Source organism: Varanus komodoensis, unplaced genomic scaffold (assembly GCF_004798865.1).
Source record: "Varanus komodoensis strain SLA01 unplaced genomic scaffold, ASM479886v1 scaffold45, whole genome shotgun sequence".
Taxonomy (NCBI): domain Eukaryota; kingdom Metazoa; phylum Chordata; class Lepidosauria; order Squamata; family Varanidae; genus Varanus; species Varanus komodoensis.
In genome coordinates, this window is record NW_025336011.1 from 2,949,550 (window position 1) to 2,972,155 (window position 22,606).

A 22,606-nucleotide genomic window follows, 5' to 3' on the forward strand; every position below is an offset into this window, starting at 1 on the left:
CTGTGTATTCCATAATTGCATATACATGAGAAAATTTGCAAGTGTTAAAGATTTGCCTTCCTTCTAACAATATGTGGTAATTTTTACTTGTTAAATTGTACGTTATCTCATATATAAGGTTTATTGAACCTATTACACAAGATCCTCAATATAAACAAGTTTATTGAAATTTTACATATTAATACCACTTAATCTGTAATTGTATTTAAATACAACTGATTAACTATTCAGTCAGTTAAAAGTCAATCTGACTCAACTGAATATTTGGACAACCAGATCCCCTCCCTAATTCTCAGCTACAGCTATGAATTAAAAGCGTACTTCCACTTTTAAATTAATTGGGCTTCCCATAATATCTAAAGTCAGAATAGTTAGTTCTGCTTTCGCTCTTGGGCAGTATAGCAGCAGCAGCTGTAGTAATAGTAGTAGTAATAAGTTTAAACAATCCAGGATCATAAACCATCATTTGAATCAAGCTTGTTTGAAAAGACCAGTGTTTAAACTGACCACAGTTCCCTTGAATTTTGACAATACAGGGAACTCTGGTTAGTTTTTAAAAGAAAGCAAAGCCTTTTAATCTCCTCCTCATGGCTGTAAGGGGAGGAGTGGAAAGCATAAAAACTTGAGGCTCCTGCTTGTTTATGTATACAGGTAATGATGGATCAATTTTATGCTATATCCAAAACAAACAAGGTTAAACAACTAGTTGATAGACTCAAGGCAATGTGACTAAAAGTCAGCTGTTCAATGACTACCATTCCCAGGTCCTATACCAGGGAAAAGTAGAAAGCATTTTCCTTGTGTCACACCTGCATACGAACTGGGCATACTATGTTGAATTTTCTCTAGCTTTTCTCAGCTGTGTGGTCTGAGGGCAAAACCACTGAGATATCAATCTCAGGCATCTGGATAACATGAGTTAGTAGTACTAAACCAATGGCACCAAAGAACTAGTAGAAATCTAAAACATGCAACTTTTTTTAACAATAAGGTGTCTCTCCAATGCTCAACATTACACTCTGCTTGCTCAACACTGTTGCAAATGCTCTGACCTATCTCCAATTTTTGGTGCTTGGGTGACAGGATGCCAAGAAAATGGCACTCACGTGCTCGGTTGGTGAGGAGATGAGATTGCTGTAGCGAAAGTAGCCTGAGGTTTCTCTCTGCTGGTGTGAAATTCATCCTGCTGAAGAGTTCGGAGACTACTCTTTTTGGAGTTCTTTTTTCTTTGACATTCTCAGAGAATCTCATTCTCACCATTGGAGTAGCAGAGCGTGAGAAGGCTGTGTTTTCTCTAACGTGAAAGTGCAAGGGTTGTTCTCCGAATGGCCGGAAGTTTTTAATAGCTGGACTTGCATAGCAAGCCAATGTTCTTGTTGCCCTCTCCGCCCGAGGCTGTGTCATTGTTGGAAAATGCTTGTGAGGACATAGGGTTTGTTTACTGCATGCTTTTGTAAACACTGGAAGCTGGGGCTGGTAAAGGAGAGAAGGAAGGTCTGTAATAGAGTCCCTCTTCAACATGGCTGCCAACTTCACTGACAACCCAGCTGTCAGAGACCCAGGAGCTGACACAGTTCCTTTCCTCCAAGCTGATACTTGGTGACTTTTAATACTTATGCATACTTGTATCTGCCACATCTTTATAGTATCTGATTAATGTAATCATGGAAATACCCGGCATCAATCAAAGTCTGAGAGCGGCTGACACATTTGATCCAAAGGGCTTTTCAATGATACTGCCTCTCCTTAGAAATATTCTCCCCAAGTAGCACACTACTAAATTGAATCAGCTCACTGGCCAGAAAATATTTTGAAAAGCTCTATGCTTTAAAGTGGCTTATTTTCAAATAAATAAATAAATAAAATCAACCTTCCAGGGCCAAAGACTTTCTCTGTGTTTGCTAACTGGAGCTGCCCTGTGATTCAAGATCCAGTGCATTAGTAATTTACAAGTACTGTGGTGTTATCACTTACACTCGTTCTAATGCTCACATCTGGTGCAGAACAGTGGCCACTAATGATGTCCCTCAGTTCTGGATTTGAATTACATTGTTCTGGGATGCTGGATGAATTCTGTTTGGTGAGGTCAGGCACGGAGCTGTAAGGCCTTACGGGCTGTTTTTCAGGGGTCTCTGGGCAACTGCCTGTCCCATGGCTCTCATGCTGGGAGAGGCTTGAAGAATCACAAGCTACTTCTTTCGTGGGCTCTTGCTCCTCTGAAAGATTGAGTGGGAAGGCAGGTCCAGGCTCAGAATCTGAAGAAACCCGAGGCTGCAAAGGTAGGAAAAAGAAACCCAGAACAACAGAGGATCAGAAGTGAAAGTCTTGTGTGTGAGAGCTTTGAGATTATACCAGATTTTACAACATCAGCACACACACGCACACACACACGCATGTGCACGCACACACGTTTAACCAATTTCATAAAATGGTAAGCCTATTGAGTGTTTACATAAAATGGTAAGCCTGTTAACCTACCAAAATGCAAAGGAAAGGTTGCTTTAATAAATTGTGCTCTGATCTTCCGTTACTGACAAAGGGAAAACTGACCTTGCAATATTCAATCCTAAAAAACCACCAAGTTCAATTCTTAAAACAAAACCTATCCAGAATGAGCTTCTAAAGGCACAATCCTATCATGATAACGATACGGCTGCAAACTCAGAGGCTTATGATCATCCCATGCAGGGTGGGAGGAGTCGGGGAGGCAAACTGCACCTCTCTCCCTCCCTCCTTGCATTTTTCATCAGACAGGCTTAGCTGCCCATTTAGCTGGGGTGTTTCATAGCAGGAAGGAAGGAGGCTGAAGAGGCCTCAGGATGACATATTCTGGCCCCTCAGATCTGCTCACGCCACCCATCAAAGCATTCCTTTTCCCTCATCTCTGACCTCAAAGAGGAGCCATTGCAGGTCTTTCTGTTTGGGGTGAAGAGGAGGTGGGAGGGGGGCAGAACTCCAATTCCCAACTGCTAGGCTAAGGCACACTGTCTAACCTCAGATCAGGGAATCTGAAATATCTTATGGCCCCTCAGATGCTGGCAAGGGGACACAGAATTCCGCCCCCCCAAACTGGCTCACATCAAGGTATTGCCCCTCTTCTGGAAGGGGTTGCCTCCCCAGAAGGATCAGGTTCATACCTGATGCCACTACAGCAGGTTGCAGGTGGCTTTCAAGTGCCTTCTATTAGCTTTGGCTACAAGCTCAGCCCCAGCTTTGCACTTATCTGGATAGGAATAACCTGGCTTCAGTCATCTATACTCTGGTCACCCCTAGTTCAGGTTACTGCAATGCACTTAACACTGGGCTGCCTTTGAAAGCAGTTTGGCAGCTGCAGCTTATAACGAATGTGGTGAACAGACTGATAGTGGTGACCTGGAGGTCAGAACTGGTAACATTGCTTCTGGCCTTCTTGCACTGTCTGTCTCTACACTTCCTAGCCCTATCTGGGGTATAGTTTGCTCTCTACGGTCTGACAACATTTGGGGCTGGTTTTGCTGTTTCAAAGTGTTCTAAATGTATGTGCAGTAAACATTTTATGTTTTTTCAATGCTGTTTTTTCATATTTTAGAGAGCTTTGGCTAGCGGGTACAATGCGCAAATGAAATGAATGAATGAATGAATGAATATCTACAACTTGCTTTATCCCTCTCACTCCCTTATCCCTTTGTCAGTCTAAAAATATCCCCAGATACCTTGCATGAGTGTTACTTCAATCTTTCTGATACAGGCTGGATTCACACGACATGACAAACAACTGTGTGTGAACTTTTTTGGCCTGGATATGCCTGAGAGATAAATCAAGTGGTTTCTACACTGGCATGTTTCCACCTTCTTCGGTAGCTATATCCCATCAGCTCCCATGCCTGAAATTCATCCCATGCTGGATGGCTGCAGCAGCTCCTGCAGTTGCCACTCTTTCCAGGGTACTCTGTGGTAGTTGCATACCAAGACTGTTGAAACCATGATGCTGGGTTTGGATGACCAGAGAAACCATGGTGAAGGGTGCAAACCAGAGAACAGGCCATTGTTTCTTATCATGGTTTCTAAAAATCAAAGATACCATGCTGAAATCCCATGACAGGATTCAGAGGACACAACAGACACTTCTGCACAAGAAATGACTTGTTGTATCATGCAAACCCCACCTACATATAATGAGTAACATTCCCAATCATATAGCATATAAATGGAAGTATAAATAAAATTCTCATCCATAAGTCATCAAGAAGTATGCAACTTATTGCACATATTATTAAAAATCATATAATTGCCGAATTGTGCTGGTCTAAGATGGTCAAGATCCCACCTCAAAATTTAACTCTGCTCAGACAAAATATTAGGAATATTTGAGGATTTTGTTCACTTTGTACATTTAGGCAGACTCTCCTGATTTGTATGGAGTAATACATAGTTCAGAATACTATTATTCTTAGGTTTATACCTTTCTCCAGATTTTATGGAATGGTTGGCTATTCAAAGAATGTGCTGAGATGCATACAAAAAGGCCTTTAAAAACAAAATGTATAAAATGCCTATTTTTGGTTAAAATGTGCAGTTAACTTTTAAATCTATATTTTTGTGCATTTTTCATTAAAATATGTAGACTGCTGTGAAAATGTGATATGATGGACTTAAGAATGAATGTATGCAAAACTGACATGGACTCAAATTAGCATGATTTGTTCATCCCCACCCCTAAATACCCCACTGCAATTGTCCATATCCTTCCCTCTCCCTTCTGTGTTATTCATTACCCTTGCCTCTTTCTTTTTTCCTAAACACACTATTTGAAAAGGCAGCCTGACTCATGTTACTCTGTAAAGTGCGGTGTACATTAATGGAGGCATACAAATAATGAAACAAAGTAAGATGAAGTTAGAGGGATGGGTTAGAGATTAACCCACCAGGTGTGGACATAGGCGAGGGAAAGACAGGAGGTTGAAGAAGAGCAAGGGAAGTGAATCTGGGAGGGTTTGGAAAGGCTTGGCTCAATAAATATAACTTGTGGGGAAGGAGGCCTGAGAAAGAAGGCATCTTTCTGGGCAAAGGCAACAAGTCTAGAGATGTGAGTCAAATAATGACTAGTAGCTGAGCTTGTGAAGTACAAAAGGAATGTCCACAGAGTAGGTGAAAACAAAAAAGAGGGAAGTAGAGAGCTATTCAGGTGAAGACAGGTCCTTCTAGATCATCTTTCTCAGTCTCATAAATTGACAGAATAACGCATAATGTCTTAAACCTCTTCTATACCATCTGAACTCCCCCTTTTTAACTTTAGATTTGTATCCTACCTTTTGCAACGATCTCCATTTTATCCTCAGAACAAGCACCCTGTGAGGCAGGTTAGGCTGAGAGTAACAGGCCCGAAGTCACGCAGTGAGTGTCACAGCTGAGCAGTGGGCTAGAACCCAGATCTCCTGGGTGCCCAGACCAACCCTCTAACCACCATGCCACACTGGCTTGAAGGAACAGTGGGAGGTGCATGTGAGAAACAAATAAAACAACTTAAAAGCAAAATGTTTTCACAGAGCATGATGGAAAGCTGGAATAAGGACATAAGAAATAGGTTAACATGACAGTACTGTTCCTTCTTGTACCTAATTAACACAAGTCTGAGTCATGGGGGAGTGAAGGGGAACAGGCTGTGTAGCCATCTGTAGCCAGAGTTCTGTTGCCCACATATATATTGGGATCATCTTTCCTTGGAGATATTTCTAGAAAGGTGGGAGGAAGAAGGCTGGGCTCGTCATAGAGGGACAGAAGAATGCACTTAGTGGAGCATTTCCAATATGCCAGAAAGGAAAGGAAAGGAAGAGGTTACAAATAAGACAGGAGGTGACCACCGCATTTATAAGCATTTAAAGTAGCTAGACAAGAAGAAATGGTGGCTCTCACAGATGTTGAAAGAGAGTAAGTTGCAGAGGGGTGATCCCATACTTCCAACAAGGTGCGTATAGTCTGGACCATTTGAATTGTGCAAGGACAAATTCCATCAAGTTTAAATGAGGTGAAATGTCTTGAAGATGGAATGTAATCCAAGAATGAAAACTGAGGGTTGTTGTTGTTGTCACTGCAGCTCTTTCACAGAAGAGTACTTTCCATTTGTTTTCCTATGCCTGCTGGTGGACTAGCGGGGGATAATAATTTCCCAGCTGAAATGCTTCTCTGTGAGTCCTACCTGGGCAGAGACTGGCACTGTACTTGCTCTGTTTGCCACTTTTTGCCTGGAAATCTTCATTTTTTCTCCACCAGACTCTCCCTGCAGTTCAGCCTTCTTTTCTTTCAGCAGAGATGCTTTTTGTTCCTGCTTGAGACGGAGCTCCTGAAGCTGCTGCCTATGGATGGCATTGGGCAGAAGAATTTAGCACAAATTCCTATGGGAAGGGGGCCACATACCCTGTGCTGCATATTGCTGTCAAGAGGCTATCCTGAATCTGGGAGACCCTTAAGCAGTGGGGTAATGCAGGTGCCATTGTCACACCCCAAGGAGAGTCCCGGCACGCAGGCAACTGTGTTGATCTGTGTCAACAAACCTGTTCTGGAAGTCTTCATCTCCACCAGAAGCAGTGATGCCAAAGGCTTGTTCAAGAACATGCCACCTCACATTATACTTCACATTATAACAGGGGTAACTCAAGAGGCACTGTTGCTAGAAAAATCCATTTCTTTGAGCAGGCTGGGAAGGGACAGATGACAACACTGTCCTTGCTAACCAAAAGCCTTGGTGCTTCCATCCTATGACACCACTGCCCTTAACTCCTCTCAGCTTCCTGAACATCCCCCAAAGTAATGCATGAGGTCCAGTGCCAGGCAAAAACAGACTGGCCTCACCCCTAAGCCCAAACTATTATAGGAAATCAGCACTCTAGTTGCAATGTCAAGGATTTTTTTCTTGGTATAGCATGTGCTTCACCAGATGACACAGGCAGCTAAACAGGGCCAAGTTAGCAATCCTAGCAGTCAGCACGGAAGGCAAATGAGAACGCAGATGGATCGAGGTAGGGTTTAACTGGTGCCAGGGCTCAGACTCCAAGTTTTTTCCATGTCTGGGCTTAGTCCAAGAAGATTTACTAATACAGGGGGAAACGTACATGCAAGGCCCATTTCCTTTCAGTCCTGATCAGGCTTACACTTCTGAGGGGGAAACTTCCAAGGCACAGAATGTCCTTTCTAGATAGGCATCAGCCATTTCAGAAATTATGCACTGTTGTCATGAGACTTTAAGGCAGTTTTGTCCTGTTCTAAAAGGCTGAAATGCATCTCCTAAGGAGAGAGCTCTAAGCGAGAGTTTTAACCTCAAATAAGCTAGAAGTTTGCCACCTGCCCTTCTTGTCTTTGGCCCTACTTGGCCTTGGTATTCAGCCCCCAAGAAATTTCCAAAACTGAATTTGTTTCTCCAGTTAAAAGAGGTTCACTATCCCAGTCTAACAGATACATGCCACAGTCTGTGGGTCTTAGAGAGGGAAGAGGGTTTCAGGATCACCCAGCGAAGCTATTGAGCTATTTCACACAATCAATAATTCACTTTTGGAACTCATGACCACAAGAAGTGTTCCAGTGTACAGCTAGCTTTCAAAAAGAGATTGCACAAATTCACAGAGACCACCTCTATTCATGGCTAGAAGCCCTTTGCTGTGTTGTTTTATTCTGCTCATTTATTTTAAGCTGTTCTGAGACGTTTGTAGTGAACAAGTTAGAAAAACTGTTAATAAATAAAGCCAGCCACCCAGGCCTAGAGCTCCATGTTAACTCCATGCACAGAGAAGCAGTTTCCTCTAATGCTAGGGGATAAGGGCAAATGACAGGGGAAGGCCACCATGTTTGCGTCCTTCCTGTCGGCATCCAGAAACATGTGGCAGTGGTTGCTGTTGGAACCAGAATACTGCTGCAATCAGCCTTTCCCAGCCTAGTCCCCCAGGTGTGTTGGCCTACAACTTCCCTACATCCTATCCTGCATGGGAGCTGTAGTCTGACATCTGGGGGACAAGAGGTTGGGAAAGTGTGGAGCAGATGAATCTGTATACAAGAGACATTGTCTGGTTACAGTGAGCAGTTTTTCCTTCTCCCTAGAGAACAAAGGGAATTCTAGTTCTGTGTCAGAGTGGTCTAGGGATCTCTGAAAGAGAATGTTAACAACAAACTTCAGTTCCCAGATTCTTCAGGAGGAACCACAATAGCACAGAATTAGTATAAATCCAAGATGTGGCACAGATAGGGCATTACTGGCAATCCACAATGCAGGCTAAGAAATATTGGCTTGACTTATTAGCCAGCCATACAAAGTTGCATTTGCCTTGCCTCCCCCTCTCCCCAAGTCCTTTGTTTGTGCTGAATAATTTGGGCAATCTTTCCACCAGACTGGCTAAGACAATTATGAATTTTCTTTTTTCCTCCTCAGTCTCTTTTCCCTATTTGTTGATTTCTTTAATATTGCAAGCTGCAGGCAAGAACTGTCTTGTTTAATGGATTATTCACACTTGAAGCTATTTTTGGCTGAGAAGAGGCATAAAAATACTTCAAATAAGTATCATTAATAAAGTGTTATTTATATAGTGCACATTCTTGGCATTATGTACTGACTTCTTTTGAGGTAAGCTATGCCAGCCTGCATAGCTATACATCAAGCTAGTATGTCAAGTCACCTTTGCCACGTTGGAAAGGCTCGGGCCTGCAGCCAGAGAGGTGACCAAATTTGGAAGTGGAGCAGGGTGTTGTACTTGATGGTCTCGCAGACCCAATCCAACTCTACTTCTATTCTATTCTAGTGCAAGGTAGAAAGTAGCATCTGTGGGGATAATAAAATTGTTTCATAGGCAGTCAACTGCAACAAAATCACCCAAGTGCAGAGCAAACTGAAGGGCGGGGTGGGTGGGGGCATCCAGGCAAGACGCTCCGAACACTTGCGCTGGTGGGCCCATCTTCTCCCTACCGCCGTTAGCAGTGCTCTCTTTCTCTGGGCTCAAAGCAACAATTGCCCAGAAGAATGCAGGACAAGAGGAGGAGAAGCAGGTGCCATCTCTTCATCCAGATCACTGTTTTTGCAAGCTTGGAGAAAGGAGGTGAATGCCAGAAGCAGGAAGAAAATCCGGTGGGGCTCAAAATGCCAGGACAGAGCAATAGAGCCCCCCTTCAGGGTTGTGGGCTTTGGCAAGTGCCCGATGGTGCTCACCCCGGCCTTGCCTTAGCATGCTTGTATGGGAAGTCATTGCAAGCCCCACCTTACCCCCAGTACACACACACAGTTTATCAGGAATACAAGCTATGGGCAAGGACATGGAAGCTCTTTTGACCCAAAAGCCAAATTTTATTCCAGAGAAGTTTTCAAGGAGGCCACATTTCAGTGGCAGCTGGGGCTGGAAGCGATATCCAAAGGACCAGCCCTTTTTAGTCTAAAGCTCTTCTGCTAGTAACTAATCCTTAGGAAAGGTATTTCAACCTTTGGGAATAGGGCAAGACTGCACTAAAGATTGGGAGGGAAAGGGAAGCAGCTTCGGAATCCTGGAGGGTCACACAAGGACCCCAGGAGAGCTGGATTTGGCTCCTGGGCCCGAGGTTGTACACCCAGCCTTGGGGATTGCCATGAAAAATTTTGGGGAGAAAGACTAGAACTGTTAGGCTTAGGGCTGGATAGCATTTGAGAGGTTGTGCTGCTAGACTAGAACTACTACACTTCCCACTGAATTCTTGCCCGAACACTACATTTAGTACACAAAGATAATTGTGGGAAAGGCAGTGGAAGCCGCCAGTGTTCCAACTGCCAAAGTAAACTACATTCAAAAATAGTTTTGTTTTATTTAAGAGACCAAGAAGAGCTATTTCTCACCTGGCATATTCTTCACGTGCTCTGGAAGCTGCTGTTTCCTGGAAGAGTGAATTATTGTGTTGGAAAAACTTATCATATTTGTCTGAATCAGAACTGGGGTAAATTCGGCGATAGCCTCCTGTGTTTATTTCCTCATATTTTTCTGCTTGCTGGAGCCAAGCAGCTTGGCAGCTCTTGAATTCCTCGGCCCTGATAAAATCAGCCAAGTAAAATTGTTAACAACCCCCAGAGAAAATGTCTTCTATGGGAGATCTTTCCATTTTGTTTCCATGCTGCAACTTCAGGCCTTAAATCATATCCGTTTACACACTGGGACAAAAACTTTGTCATACCATTTTTAAACAAACTCCAGAGACATAAATGTCACACACAGCAGCCTCATTCTTATTTACTAGATACAGCCTTTGTTCTTATTTACTAGATACAGAAAGCTCAAGTTTGTCAATGCTTGAGTTTTGTCTCTCCCCGTCTTGCTAGGGAAGACAAGATGAAAGCTCTTCCTTATTTCCTTCACAGGAAGAGAGCCAGGATGCTGCCAAAAATCCATGGAAGGCACTTGCACTTTGGCTTATTTTTTTGGCCATTCTGAGCCCTCCCTAGTGTGGTGCTGTGGTTAAAAGTGCTGGAATGAGACTCTGGAGATCTGGATTCTAGTCCTCACACAGCCATGACACCTACTGGGTGGCTCCGAGTCAGTCACTTTCTCTTGGCTTGACCTACTTCACAGGGTTGTTATCATGAGAATAAAATGGAGAGGAGGAAAACTTTGCAAGCTCCCTTGGGTCTCTTGCAACTGGAAGAAAAGTGGGTAGTAGTAGTAGTAGTGGTAGTACTATTGATAATGTACCCCCCATATACGAGTAGAGACTTTAGCATATCTGTGACATTTGGAAAACAATAAGTGGGAGCCATATTTGGGCTTGTGTACATTTTTAGTGTTAGCCATCCAAGCTTAGATTTTTACACTTTCTTTATATGCTCCAGGCTGATGCAGAAACCCAATCTCAATGATTAATAAAGGAAGAGCTGCAAACTTTGGACATAATGTCTGGGATCTTCACTTTACACTGGGGGCATGGTTAAAGATATGTTTCTGTACCAACTAGTTCTGTTTTGTGCTGAGCAGGTACTGCAATGCTTACAGAAATGATGAGTTTCTTCTTGCTGTACTCCCTATCTTTGCTGAATGCTGAGCAGCTCTCCTATATTCCCTAGAAAATTGGGAAAGCAAAGACAAAAAGGTTGATGTTCTGGCCCTGATGTTATGTTTTGAATGACAAACAAATCACTGTCTACTGCACAACTCTTCATACAGGCAACTCAAACATTCTGGACTCTTCCAGCACTAGCTGGATACTTCCAGCCCTAATGTGCAATTTCTTTTATCAGAAGCTAAAACTGCCTGTTTTATAACCTCATCTCAATGCTGCTCTTCTGTTCCCCACTGCACTGCTCAGTACGTTCCATCAAATCCACCAGGGTGAGGGAATAATGCAGCACAATTGGACAAATATAGCATTATTTTAGGAGAAAACTAAATCAATCAAAATCCTAGGTCTGCCTTCCTAGGAGGAGAAAACACATATGCATGAGATAACAACTCATCTCGGTATAGGTTTATAGTAAGGTAACGAAGGAAAAGTTGAAACAAAAGGAAGCACGATAATAGTGCTGGCCTGGTGATTGCCTTGTGAACGAAATGATCTCCCTGATACATATACAGACGGATCGTTTCTCATGTCCTCCCTTTCAAAATACCAACATACCTGTTTGGAGATGTGCTTTGGTATATCTGAGCTACTTCTGCTATACAAAAAGCAGCTTGCTAAGGCAGAACTAGATGCTCCAGTATACATGCTGCAGCCGCTGAAAACAAGAGCCAACGATGCAGAGCTTGGTGGGGAAATGCATGATGTTGTGACATCGGGATGTGGATAAACTGCACCAGACATTATGGACGGGGGGTGGACTAGATAAGCAGCTCCTTTTACAGCAACAGCCACATATATATCATACTGCTTAGTTCTATCCTAAATGCCACTGATGCTTTGCTAATTTCATTTTGTCTGTGAGTATCCATTTTGATATATCTCTGCAGTCCCTGTTTAAAGATGGCTACTAAATGAATGTTGCATTAAAATATAGCCATTTGCTTGTTGTATGCTTTATAGGAAAAAACCTCTCTACAAGGCAAATCAATTACATTAAAGATGTTTTGCAGGTGGTTTAAAAAGCTAATCGACATAGTCCCAGGAAACAGCAGAAGGATTGAGAAAGCTCACACCTGGCTTCTCGATTACGGCATTGGTTCAGAAGCCTCTCCCTCCCTCGCCGTTTCTCTTCTTCCAAAACTTTCCGTTTATCACATGCTCCCAAGTTGATCAGGACCAGAGTGTCATACAGGAGTTGGTCTTTCACTTCTTTGTCCAGCCAGGAATCGGTACTGAAGCTTGGCGAATGATTCACCTGAGATATCAGAAATCAAAGCTCTTTTGCATTTGCTACAAACTGATATATTAACATTGCTGAGAGCTCTAGAATAGCAAAGGGGGAAGTAAAGGCACATTTACAGGGGAAGTAATCTGAAGCCAATGTTTTAAACTTCCAGGGTGCAAGGACGTGCAAGGGCTTGCTATGGCCTTCTCAACATGATCAGATTTCCAGAATTATCAACAGTAATAATGTATAAAAGAAAGGCATCCTTAATAGCTGCTCCCCAATTATGACAATCCACTATTACCATCTTCCCCAAACACTATATTTAATTGTTGCATTGTTATGCCAGCTTTCCTCCAAGTTGCTCTGGGTGGCTTGCAAGGATCTCACTTTTTTACCTTTGCTTTTCATGGCTATGAGTAAGTTGGCACGGAGGGCCTCTTGATTTGAACTGTAACCCTTTTACTCTTGTGAGGGACTTACTGCATTATTTAGAATTTTTAATAGTAGTGCCACTAATTTGATTTTGCAAATATATTTTGATGAGTAGAGGTAGGCAGGCAGGCCGTAATTTACATTTATTTTAAAAGACTTGGGCCTTGAACTACAATTAGATAAAAATCTTATCAAGGTAGTATAGTACAAAGCTGAGATTTATACAGATGGAAAATGGTAGGCTGTGGATGGAAGATAGTGCAAAATACTATGCAAATATAATCAAATAGAAAATGTTAAAAGGTAATTATGCATATATTCTTTATTTACTGAAAAGGAGCATTTCCACAGTGAACCAAAATAAACTATTTCACCACCTAATTAAATAAATTGCATGACTGCCAAAGAAAGATACACTGTACTAAACAGCAGCATTCAAAGAGGATGTCTGCTGTTAAATTACAGGAAATTAAAAGATTATGATTAAATATTTATTTTTCCTGAAATTAGAGGAATAGGAAGAGTTGTGATATTTGTTTAAATGTTGGGGCATATATCAAATGGTATTATAGTAATCATAAGAGGAACATTTTTCCAATCTATTTTCTTTGATATAGACATACATAATTTAATTATGGTGAAGCACTTAATAAACTATAAATGTAATATGATAGTACATATTTTAATGGGCAATTTTATTTTCTTGGCTTCATGCTATTGTTTTCTAACACTGACATCTTCCTGATCCCTCAGCATGACCTGACATCTAAATAAATAAAAAAGTGATGATGAGTTATGCCTAACATTAGTTCTACTGAGAGCGGACTCACTGAAATGAATTGGACTTAAGTTGGATTAATATAGGATACCACCCAAAGTACTTCAATGGCTAAAACAGGTTGAAAGTAAAGAAAGGAAAGCACTTTTATGCCCAGTGTGTATCTAGTCTGTGAAACCAGCTGCCATGGGATGTTACGCGGACAGCTGCCTTGAACAGCTTGAACTAAATCGCTGTATAGCTAAGTTCATCAGTGGCGGCCAGTCAGGACAGCCAAGAGTAAAGCCTCTATTTCTAAAGCAAGGACGCCCTTCAGTGTACCAGATACTGAGAATATGGAGACGACGAGTGTGGTTATCATCATCCTGTCCTGCTTGTGAGCGTGTCTGTTAGAAGCTGGAAGAAAGAGGTACTAGCTAGATACACCATTGCTATGACCCGCTTTGCTACATGTGCATGTTTTTAATCCTCCTGGATTATCTGTTTGTTCAATCCATGGATTGTCCTCCCAATGCACAAGGGCGCCTTTGATTTTTTTTTTTTTAAACAAACATTTCCTGTAGTCTACTGCCCTCTACTGGGCATCCATATGATTGGAAGAATTGCCACAGGGTACAAAATTGCTGGGGCCAGCCACAAACTGAAATGGGGAAGGGTCAAAGTGGAACCTGGGAATAGGAGTTGCCTGTCCGTCCAGAGGATAGGCAGAGAGAAACAGTGGCGACCGTTTCCGGGTTCAAGACAGAAACCGTTTGCCTTGGAGACACATACCTCGAGCAGCCATGGTTTGAGTTTTCGATCCAGTAAAATATCAAACCCCAGGATTTCAAAGCAAGCACTCCACATGATGTGGTTAGGGAAGCAAGTCAGATAATTATGCTTGAGGATAGGCTGGGCTGACACCAGGGTCTTAATCACAACGTCATCAATATCTTTCCATATCTGTTTTGTTTCATAACCATTTTCCTCCATGTGCTTATTGAAGGTGGACAGCTTCCTTAAAAAATGGGGAAGGGTTATGGGGAAAAGAACAAAAGTGAGGCAATATATTTAAAGGTAGGGGATTTTCTTTTTACAGAGATGTCAGAGCTCAGTGGCAACCATCAGCTAAAACAGCATGAAAAGCAGTGCTTCACATCCATCCGTCTGCTTCACATGAATTGACCCAGTAGAGAACCAATCCATGGCTGTGTATCTGTAACCGCTATGGGGTGCTACTAGCCAGAGGGCTTCTAGCACTAGCATCAAAAGGCATTGCAGAGTGGCTCCTTTTGCTCCTCAACAGATTTTCTGCATTAAAGAAGAATGCACAAGAAAAAAAATGGGGGGCTATGCACAGAAGGGAGTGGCTGGGTTCGCACCATCACCAGAGAAAAGAAGCCATGGCAGCTCTTCCCCTTTGCCCAGCACAAGCCAGTCACATGCTACATGACTTGCTTATTTCCCCTTCTGGTGTGTGGCTTGCCATCTCATGTGAACCCAGGGAGATGCAAGGCAGAGTTGGCTCCAAGGCACCAAAGAACTCATCGTTGCTGTAGCTTCTGGGGTGATCCGAAAGCTGCCCCTCACAGCACACTGTGCTGGGTCTGAGTGATACAGCAACTTGAGGTATATTGCATGGAGCATGGAAAAAAAATCATGGTGGCTTCTTCTCCCTAGTGATGGTGTGAACATGGCAAATGTCATTCAGAACCTTTGTGAACATTCATGGATGGGACAGAAGAATGGCATCATAAAATCCTAATCTTCAGTGTGGATCTCGCAGTATTTTTCCAAAAAAAAGAGCCACACTGTTATTCAGTCTGACAGGTAGGCAGGCATAGACAGTTAAAAGCCAAAGATGGATTGACAGAATAACTGAAGCACTTGGGAGGGTGGCTAGTCCATAGGGCAATGGGTAATATCATAATTTATGCAAAGGACTTTGCATCTCTCGTGGACCTTGGCAGAAAGACGTGGTGAAAGTCATAGGCTGGGAGTGAACTCCCATTTCTAAGGGCACTGTTTAAAATGCTATAAAACTGTTTGTGACTGCCTCAGGATGCAAGGACACTACAAAAGGCTTCTGCAGAACCCAGAATAGATTAATGTAAAGGCAGTAGTTTTATAATTTATGCTCTTTACCAAAAAGCTTAAAAAGAACTTTGAAGCCATCTTTCACCAAGGTAAGGGACTACTGCTGCAAAGGCAGAGACTGAGCTTGGGTGGGAATCAAGAGTGATCTCTTTCCCTTGGATGTATGGAAACATCCCTCCTCCCTCTTGTTTACTCAGTTGCCCCACTGCCTGCTCCCCTCTCTGCATTGCAGGATCAAGGCTGCACTGCTGGTATCTGATCCGTTTACTGGGGAACTGCAGTAATACGAAGGAAAAGTACCCAAAGCAAACCGAGCCTTTGTCGCAGTGGGCAGAACACTGCGGAAGAGCAGCCGCCTAACACAGTGTTAGAGATCGCCAGTCAAGCCAAGAGGAGCCAGGGTGGGGGTGAGTGCGGGAACTGGAGGCGACAGTAATTAGATCGAACTGACCATTCCACGCAAGATTTAGAGAGGTGGCTAATTACACCCACCAAAAACAATAAAACAGAGGGCTGCAATCCAGCAGTTCCATTTGCAACAAATTCATTTGTATTTCCTTTAGGGGGGGATAAATCCGGGCTCTTCTCGCCTGCTCCAGACTCCCTGCTGTTACTCATCTGAGCTTTTTAAATGATTTATTCCACCTAATGATGGAGAATGCGCCACGTGCCAGCTGAATTTAGAGAAATGTTTCCTAAACACGTATGAAATGGCCGTAAAGATTCATGAGAGTGGGCCCAGCAGCATCCCCCCAGCTGTGATTATTCGGGAAAACATTCTGTACCTCTTGCTACCAGAGTCTTCATCTCGTATAAAATTAGCGCTGTGCTTGTTAATTGAATAATTAGTCAGGTGCATACAGACGTCGTCCTGTAAATAATTAAACAAACAAGCAGGTTATGAGGCTTGTGAGATTTCAGCCTCCCTTATGCTCCTTCTTCACTTGGGTGAGGGGGTGGGAGAAGCACCCATACCTCGTGAAAAGCATTTCAGGTCTATCTTTCTATCACTGTGACTTCACTTTCCTTAAATAATTAATTCTGACTGTAAAATTTCCAGCACACAGAAGTGACTCCTTTCTACTTCTCAGGTGTGTGTGTGGGGGGAGGGGGGTGTATGGAGACAGGGAACCACTTGATATTTCTGCTTTCTGAGTTCCCCAGTCAGAATAAACTATGTAATGCAAGCAATACCAGATTTCTAGAAACAGATCTGAAAAGATGTATTGATCCATGCAGGGTATTTTGTAAGGCAAGGTGTTAAGAGCAACACTAAACAGATGAAATATATATTTGTCAAAACTTCCTGCTCTCACAGCAACATAGATGGCTATCTGGGGTTTTTTTCCTGGGCTGAAAATAATGAGAGTGCAAACTGTTTTAATCAAACCATGACAACTGGGCGTTACAGAGGCATTGGCTGTGGATTCAGATTTCCCTGCGCCCTTTAGAACCTAAGTACATGTTTCATGCAACAGTTTATAATAGAATACAAAGGCACATTTGGAACCCTGCAGGGACGAAAGCAGCTGGGGGGCTGTGATTTGGAACAGAAAAAAGGATAGGCAAGGGGATAGTTATGCATCCCCTTTTCTCTACTATTTTACCGTTCTAAATAGCATTCTCCTAAAGATATTTTTGTCTTTAAAAAATCCTTACTAAAGAATCAGAACAATTCAATAATTTTAAGGCTTTTCTAAGATGTGGCTGTCAAATGTAATTCCACTACTTTTGTTTTGTTTTGTTGCAGAATTGAAACCTGAGCACTAGGGCTCAGATTTCCTTTCCTCCTTTTCTGTATATAACCTCTAGCTAGTGTGATGGTATAGCAGAACAGTGCAAACACGTAAGTGGAAGCAGTGCTTTCTTTTGCCATTGAAATAATACTCCACTTTCTCTGCTCAAAAAAAGATAATAATAAAATGCTGAAAGTAGAGTTTACAAGCAAACAAAACTAGAGGGCCTACTTCATCTAAAGAATCCAACAAACAACCATGATAAGAACACAATAAATACCTCAGGTAGAAAAATTTGGCCCAGATGATGGAGACTGCTGTGTAGAGCCCCAAAAGTATAAGACACAAATCAGGCAAAGCCCAGCTTTAGGTTACTGTAGGAGTTTTGAGCTTCACAGAACTGGCTATTCTCTACCTCCTGACCTGTGACCATCCTTATGTTGATCCTTACTTCGGATGCTAACCAACAAAACCGTGGCATCACTGCAGGCAACACTGTAATTCTAGAGGAAGGAATGCTTCACAAAATCCTTCCCAATTCCTCCTCCATTTCCCACACCGGTGGCATGAGCAGCACACATGTCAACACACACCTTTGGTGGCAGACGAGCTGCTATAACGCTTGCTCATTCATTCTTGAGCTTGCTCATTCATCCTGTTAGAGTTCGTCCATATAGTCAATGTTGAGAGAATAGTGGTAATATAGGCCAGAAGCGCCCTATCCCAGTACTAGAGGAATGGCCTGGCATGAACGGAAACCTGTCAATATTCTAGCATGCCAGTTTATGTCGACAGGATCCTCCCATTACTCACCAAATTGCTGTGTGATGGGTCTGAGTAAGCAGACGTTGCAAAGCGTGCCAGACCCTCCTTATAGACAAACACTCGTAGGGGATCGCACGATGTCACCAGCACATAAACCCGGAGATCAAACTTGAACCCATCAATAATAAATGGCTTAGGAAAAGACGATAAATGTTGACATTAACACCATATGGGTTGCTACATCTGAAGAGTGAAACATTGCCTAGAAAACCACATGCAAGCCACTATATCTGTGTTCCAGGACTTCCATTGACTTCCTGGACAGTGATCCACATGTCTAAATTGGCTCTCCACATCTTACAGGGCCCTGTTGGGTGCCTTTACTGATTCAAAATGCCCCGTACTCAATCCCACTGTGCACCATGTTCACACTGGACGGGTGCACACAGAAGAGGGCTTTCAGTGGCTGCTTCTACTACTGAAGCCCTGCTGGTTTGCCAAAGTCCATGCATGCTTTTTCTGGAAGTACCAAGTAAGAACTGATTTTTCCAATATGCACAGAGTTAGAAGACTCCTTGCAGGCCATCCCACCCAGCCCTGTGCTTAATGCAGGAAAACCAGCATTCGTGCATCCTCAGAAGATGGAAGTTCAGTATCTCTTGGAAGACCTCCAGTAAGGAAAATCCCTCCCGTGGGTCATTTGTTCCATTGCTGAATTGTCCTTTCTGGTAAGTAATTTCTTCTAATCTTCAACTAAAATACACCCTCCTGTAACTTAAGTCCATTAGATCTTGTCCTGCCCTCTTAGACAGCACCATAGAACAGCCCTTCAGGTATATGAAGAGTGTTAACTTACCCACACTTGGTTTTTTCCTTCTCTAGGCTAGACATATCTATTTCCTTCAATCTTTCCTCGGAGGCCTTGTTTTCCATCCCACTGACCATTTTCATTGCCCTCATTTGAGCACTTTATCTTCATCCTAATGTTTTCTAGTCTCTCGTAATACTAGACCTCAGATGGCTTCATTCTCTCAAGCTGATTGGTGAAAGTTTCAGGATGGATAAAAGAAAGCACTTCTTCACACAGCACATGGTTAAACCATGAAATTGCTGGGATGGACACCAGCTGGGTCAAATCTAAAGGGGACTGGACAAATTCATGGAGATAAGACTATCAGTGCCTACCGGTCCTGATGGCTACAGCTAGATCCAGCAACAGAGGCACTTCCTGGGGAACTTGGGTGGGAGGTGTTGCTGCACTTACACCCAGTTTGTGTGATCCCACACAAGATCACAGGGAGAGCCACACTGGATCAGACCAAACTGGTGGCTGGCCACCATGCAAACAGAATGCCTGACAAGAGAGGTCTGATCCAGTGTGGCTCTCCCTATGCTCTTAACAGGACACAGTATTCCAGATGACACTCGAATTCCTTACTTCTCTGACCAACTTACCTTCTGGCCTGTAAGTCCTTTCACAACCCAGGGCATTCCTCATCAGCATCCTTATCCTATTCCACTTATCCTGTGGTTCTTACTTCATAACCTGTTGCCTACTGTCCTCCCTTCCCTCACCCCCTTTCTTCCTGAGCCCCATATTCCAAGTTCCTTTCCTGCCCCCAATTCCTTAGTATTGCACCGACAGCATGCAGCTGCTCTTGTATCTGGGTGCTATATGGTCCCCTGTCCCAAGTCCAACAGCTTCCCTCACTCTAACTGGGTTCACTTGACACAACAACCACCATGGGTAGCAAACTATGGTGTAATGTCACATTGTCCAGAAGTGAAGGACATTCTGTGGGGTGATTTACTTTTGGGAACAAGAGAATCCATGGTCTGTTGGATGGTTGTTCCTGCCCATGATAGAGTATTGTCTGAACCCAGGACACTAACTGTATTGTGGTTTTCCACACTAGTCAGTGGTTACTTGGTTGGGAGCGGGGAGGAGAAAATGCAGCAGAAGTGGGAGCACAATATCTCCTCCTTGGCAATACTATCCTGCCACTTTTAAGTGTGGTACTGATGCTTCTTAGTGTCTTCCATCTTTTCAGCTACTCCCCAGATCTGCAGCTACACTGGGAAGAGATTAACTCCCTGCCACTTTTCATGGCTCCATTTTGAAGAAGTTACTGCTGCAGTTACTACAGATCCCAGGCAGGTGGGGGGGGGGTGGGATCCAGGGAATGAAAAGAGTAGTGATTGCAGGAGGATCCAAGGAGATAGGATCAGCTCTAACACCAATTCCCCTGGGATATGTGCCAGAACCCACTGGAGGAATGAAAAAATGGGGGTGAACAACCCATGGCAAGCTCAGTCACCTGTCAGTTGTGCACTGGATTGTTCTGCAGACAATTAGCCCACAATGGCTTATTTGCTGGGTGTGTTAGCATAATATGCAATCCTGCACCAGCCATCAATATTCTTTGCCTGACTGATCTTTCCCCTTCTGTAGCGAATGCTTGTGAACATCTGCAAAACTGCCACAGCTCAGCCTCAGCCCAGGGAACTCAGGCAGCCTATTTTCAGTCAAAATCAAGGAGCTACCTTTGAGATATAGAGCTGGCAGATCATGTCCTCTCCAGGTTTGATATCTTTTACAGTTCTTGTGATGAAAATGCCTTTGCCTTGACAGCCAGAATCTGGTTTGCAGATGTAAGTCTTATGCTTTTTGGATCTGCCAAAGGACTGCAATTCTCCATAGCTGACAGACACGAGGAGGAAAGCAAAAAGAGATTCTTATTTGGCATAAAATCGAACAGAGGCATACCTGCAGGCCAAGATAAACTAGGGATGGTAATGGAAAGTAGCTCTGTTGCCATCATCACACTAGACACAGACTAAACAGACAGAGAGATTCAGAGGCCTATGCTACCCTCTAGACAGGCCCTATCATACCATACCATTACAGATAATTAATGGTATGATATGATAGCATTCCCACCACAAAAAACTTGTAAAATTGTCACACCGCACAGGAGGAATTATCTGAGAGGGAGCTAAAGGTCCCAGAGAGGACCAACAGCAAGGAGGCAGCCATGACAGGTGAGCTCAGAGAGCCTGGCCCTCAGGGGAGATGGCCGTGGTTCAACCGTCACAGGGAGCTGGGAGGCAGAGGCTGGGAAACCAGCTAGTCCCTCAGTGCCATCACCTCAAGAGGCAGCCTGGTAGGTGCCTTTGAAAAGGACAGAACAGAGGATCCCTCAAGGGGAAGGGACTCTTGGGGGTAAGGCCTGTAACAACCTGCAGCTGAGCCCTGGGTGGGGGTCAGGCAGGTCTGGCAATTATGAGCCTACCGTGCCAGTCTAGCCTCTGCTGGAAACAAATGGGCTTTTCTACATAATTGCTGTATCTACTTTTGGTTTTGTTGCAACACGGAGATCCATGCTCTACACAAAGAGCTCTTCCCTTCCTGCTTTTCTGCTGCACAGCCTCCAGGTAAAGCTGTGCTGTAGTGCAACTGCTCCAAAACACAAGGGGAACACTGTTTTCCTTCTTCTAGCATAATACCCCGTTTCCCTGTTCTAACAAAAGGGGAAGAGTGCTGTGGAAGCAAAACTGGAGGAGGGTGTAGTCATTTAGCTGGCAAACAACTGCAAGGAATCACAAATGCACAGTAAATGTCGCATGCAGAAAATCTCAGTGTCTTCTACCAGCTCTGAGGACTTGTATCTCTGACCTTGCTCCATGTTCTAATAATCTTGGACTCCTGCTTGATTCTGCTTTTTGGACTATCTACTGTACCTGACTACTATATGTATTTTTACCCTGGCTACCTACACGTTTCTTTTGGAACTCACCCTATTGCCTGTAAAAACATGCCTTTGACTGCTACCTGTTTATTCCCTTGTTTTTGGATTGACCCTTAGTTTAACCGAATGCAGTGCCTGATCCAGCCATCGCAGGACAGCAAAATGAATATCTGAACATTTGTAGGAAAGACATCCTTCCCTGCATCCTCACAACTCTCTGCCCACCAGCTTTTCTGCCCACTTTCTGCATCTATGCAATGATGAAGAGGAAGCATTCAAAAGTAAGCATTTCAGTAAGACTCACTCAGCAGGAAGACACCAGGTCCTGGGAAAGAAGTTAAACTCCTTGGGGAAAAGTTTGAGCATCCTGCCCATGTTCCTGGCCAGAAGGTCCTTCCTACAGATTTCAGACATCCCAGGGAAATGATTTATTTTCTAAAAAAGGAGGTTAAAGACAAATTTCTAAGTGCTACTTAAGCATCCAGATCTTTTTTCGGGAATATAAACAGGTAGATGCTTCAGAGTGACAACAGTACCTGGTAACTTTTCATTTCCATCACCCGATCCAGCGAGACAGAATAATCTGTCCAGTACAGGGTCCAGTCATCCAGCTCACTCGCCTCCCGGAGGCCACACATCACTGCAGCCCGCCGTACTGCATCAGAGGAGGAGAGACACGGCACATCAACATTTACACAGAAAGGACCAGGAGGGGAACTGAGGGAACTTGGTCACCTTCCAGAGACACATCGTAAGTGCAGTGGTCTAACTTGCATATTCTTCATTCCATGTAATTGACGCAATGAATTAT

At 43.4% G+C, this 22,606-nt stretch overlaps 1 protein-coding gene across 1 annotated transcript in view; it reads right to left on the reverse strand.

Moving 5' to 3' along the window:
* The window catches only part of TTLL6 (tubulin tyrosine ligase like 6), a 31,593-nt gene that overhangs the window by 8,613 nt on the left and 374 nt on the right, over positions 1-22,606 (reverse strand). The window contains exons 2-12 of the mRNA XM_044444656.1: positions 22,332-22,450; positions 22,100-22,230; positions 20,591-20,747; positions 18,095-18,238; positions 16,331-16,416; positions 14,241-14,466; positions 12,105-12,286; positions 9,821-10,009; positions 6,176-6,332; positions 1,957-2,271; positions 1,107-1,467 (exon numbers count right to left, since the gene is read on the reverse strand). Coding sequence (XP_044300591.1) covers positions 1,107-1,467; positions 1,957-2,271; positions 6,176-6,332; positions 9,821-10,009; positions 12,105-12,286; positions 14,241-14,466; positions 16,331-16,416; positions 18,095-18,238; positions 20,591-20,747; positions 22,100-22,230; positions 22,332-22,433 — 2,050 coding nt within the window. The 5' untranslated portion in view covers positions 22,434-22,450. The remainder of the gene's footprint in view (positions 1-1,106; positions 1,468-1,956; positions 2,272-6,175; positions 6,333-9,820; positions 10,010-12,104; positions 12,287-14,240; positions 14,467-16,330; positions 16,417-18,094; positions 18,239-20,590; positions 20,748-22,099; positions 22,231-22,331; positions 22,451-22,606) is intronic.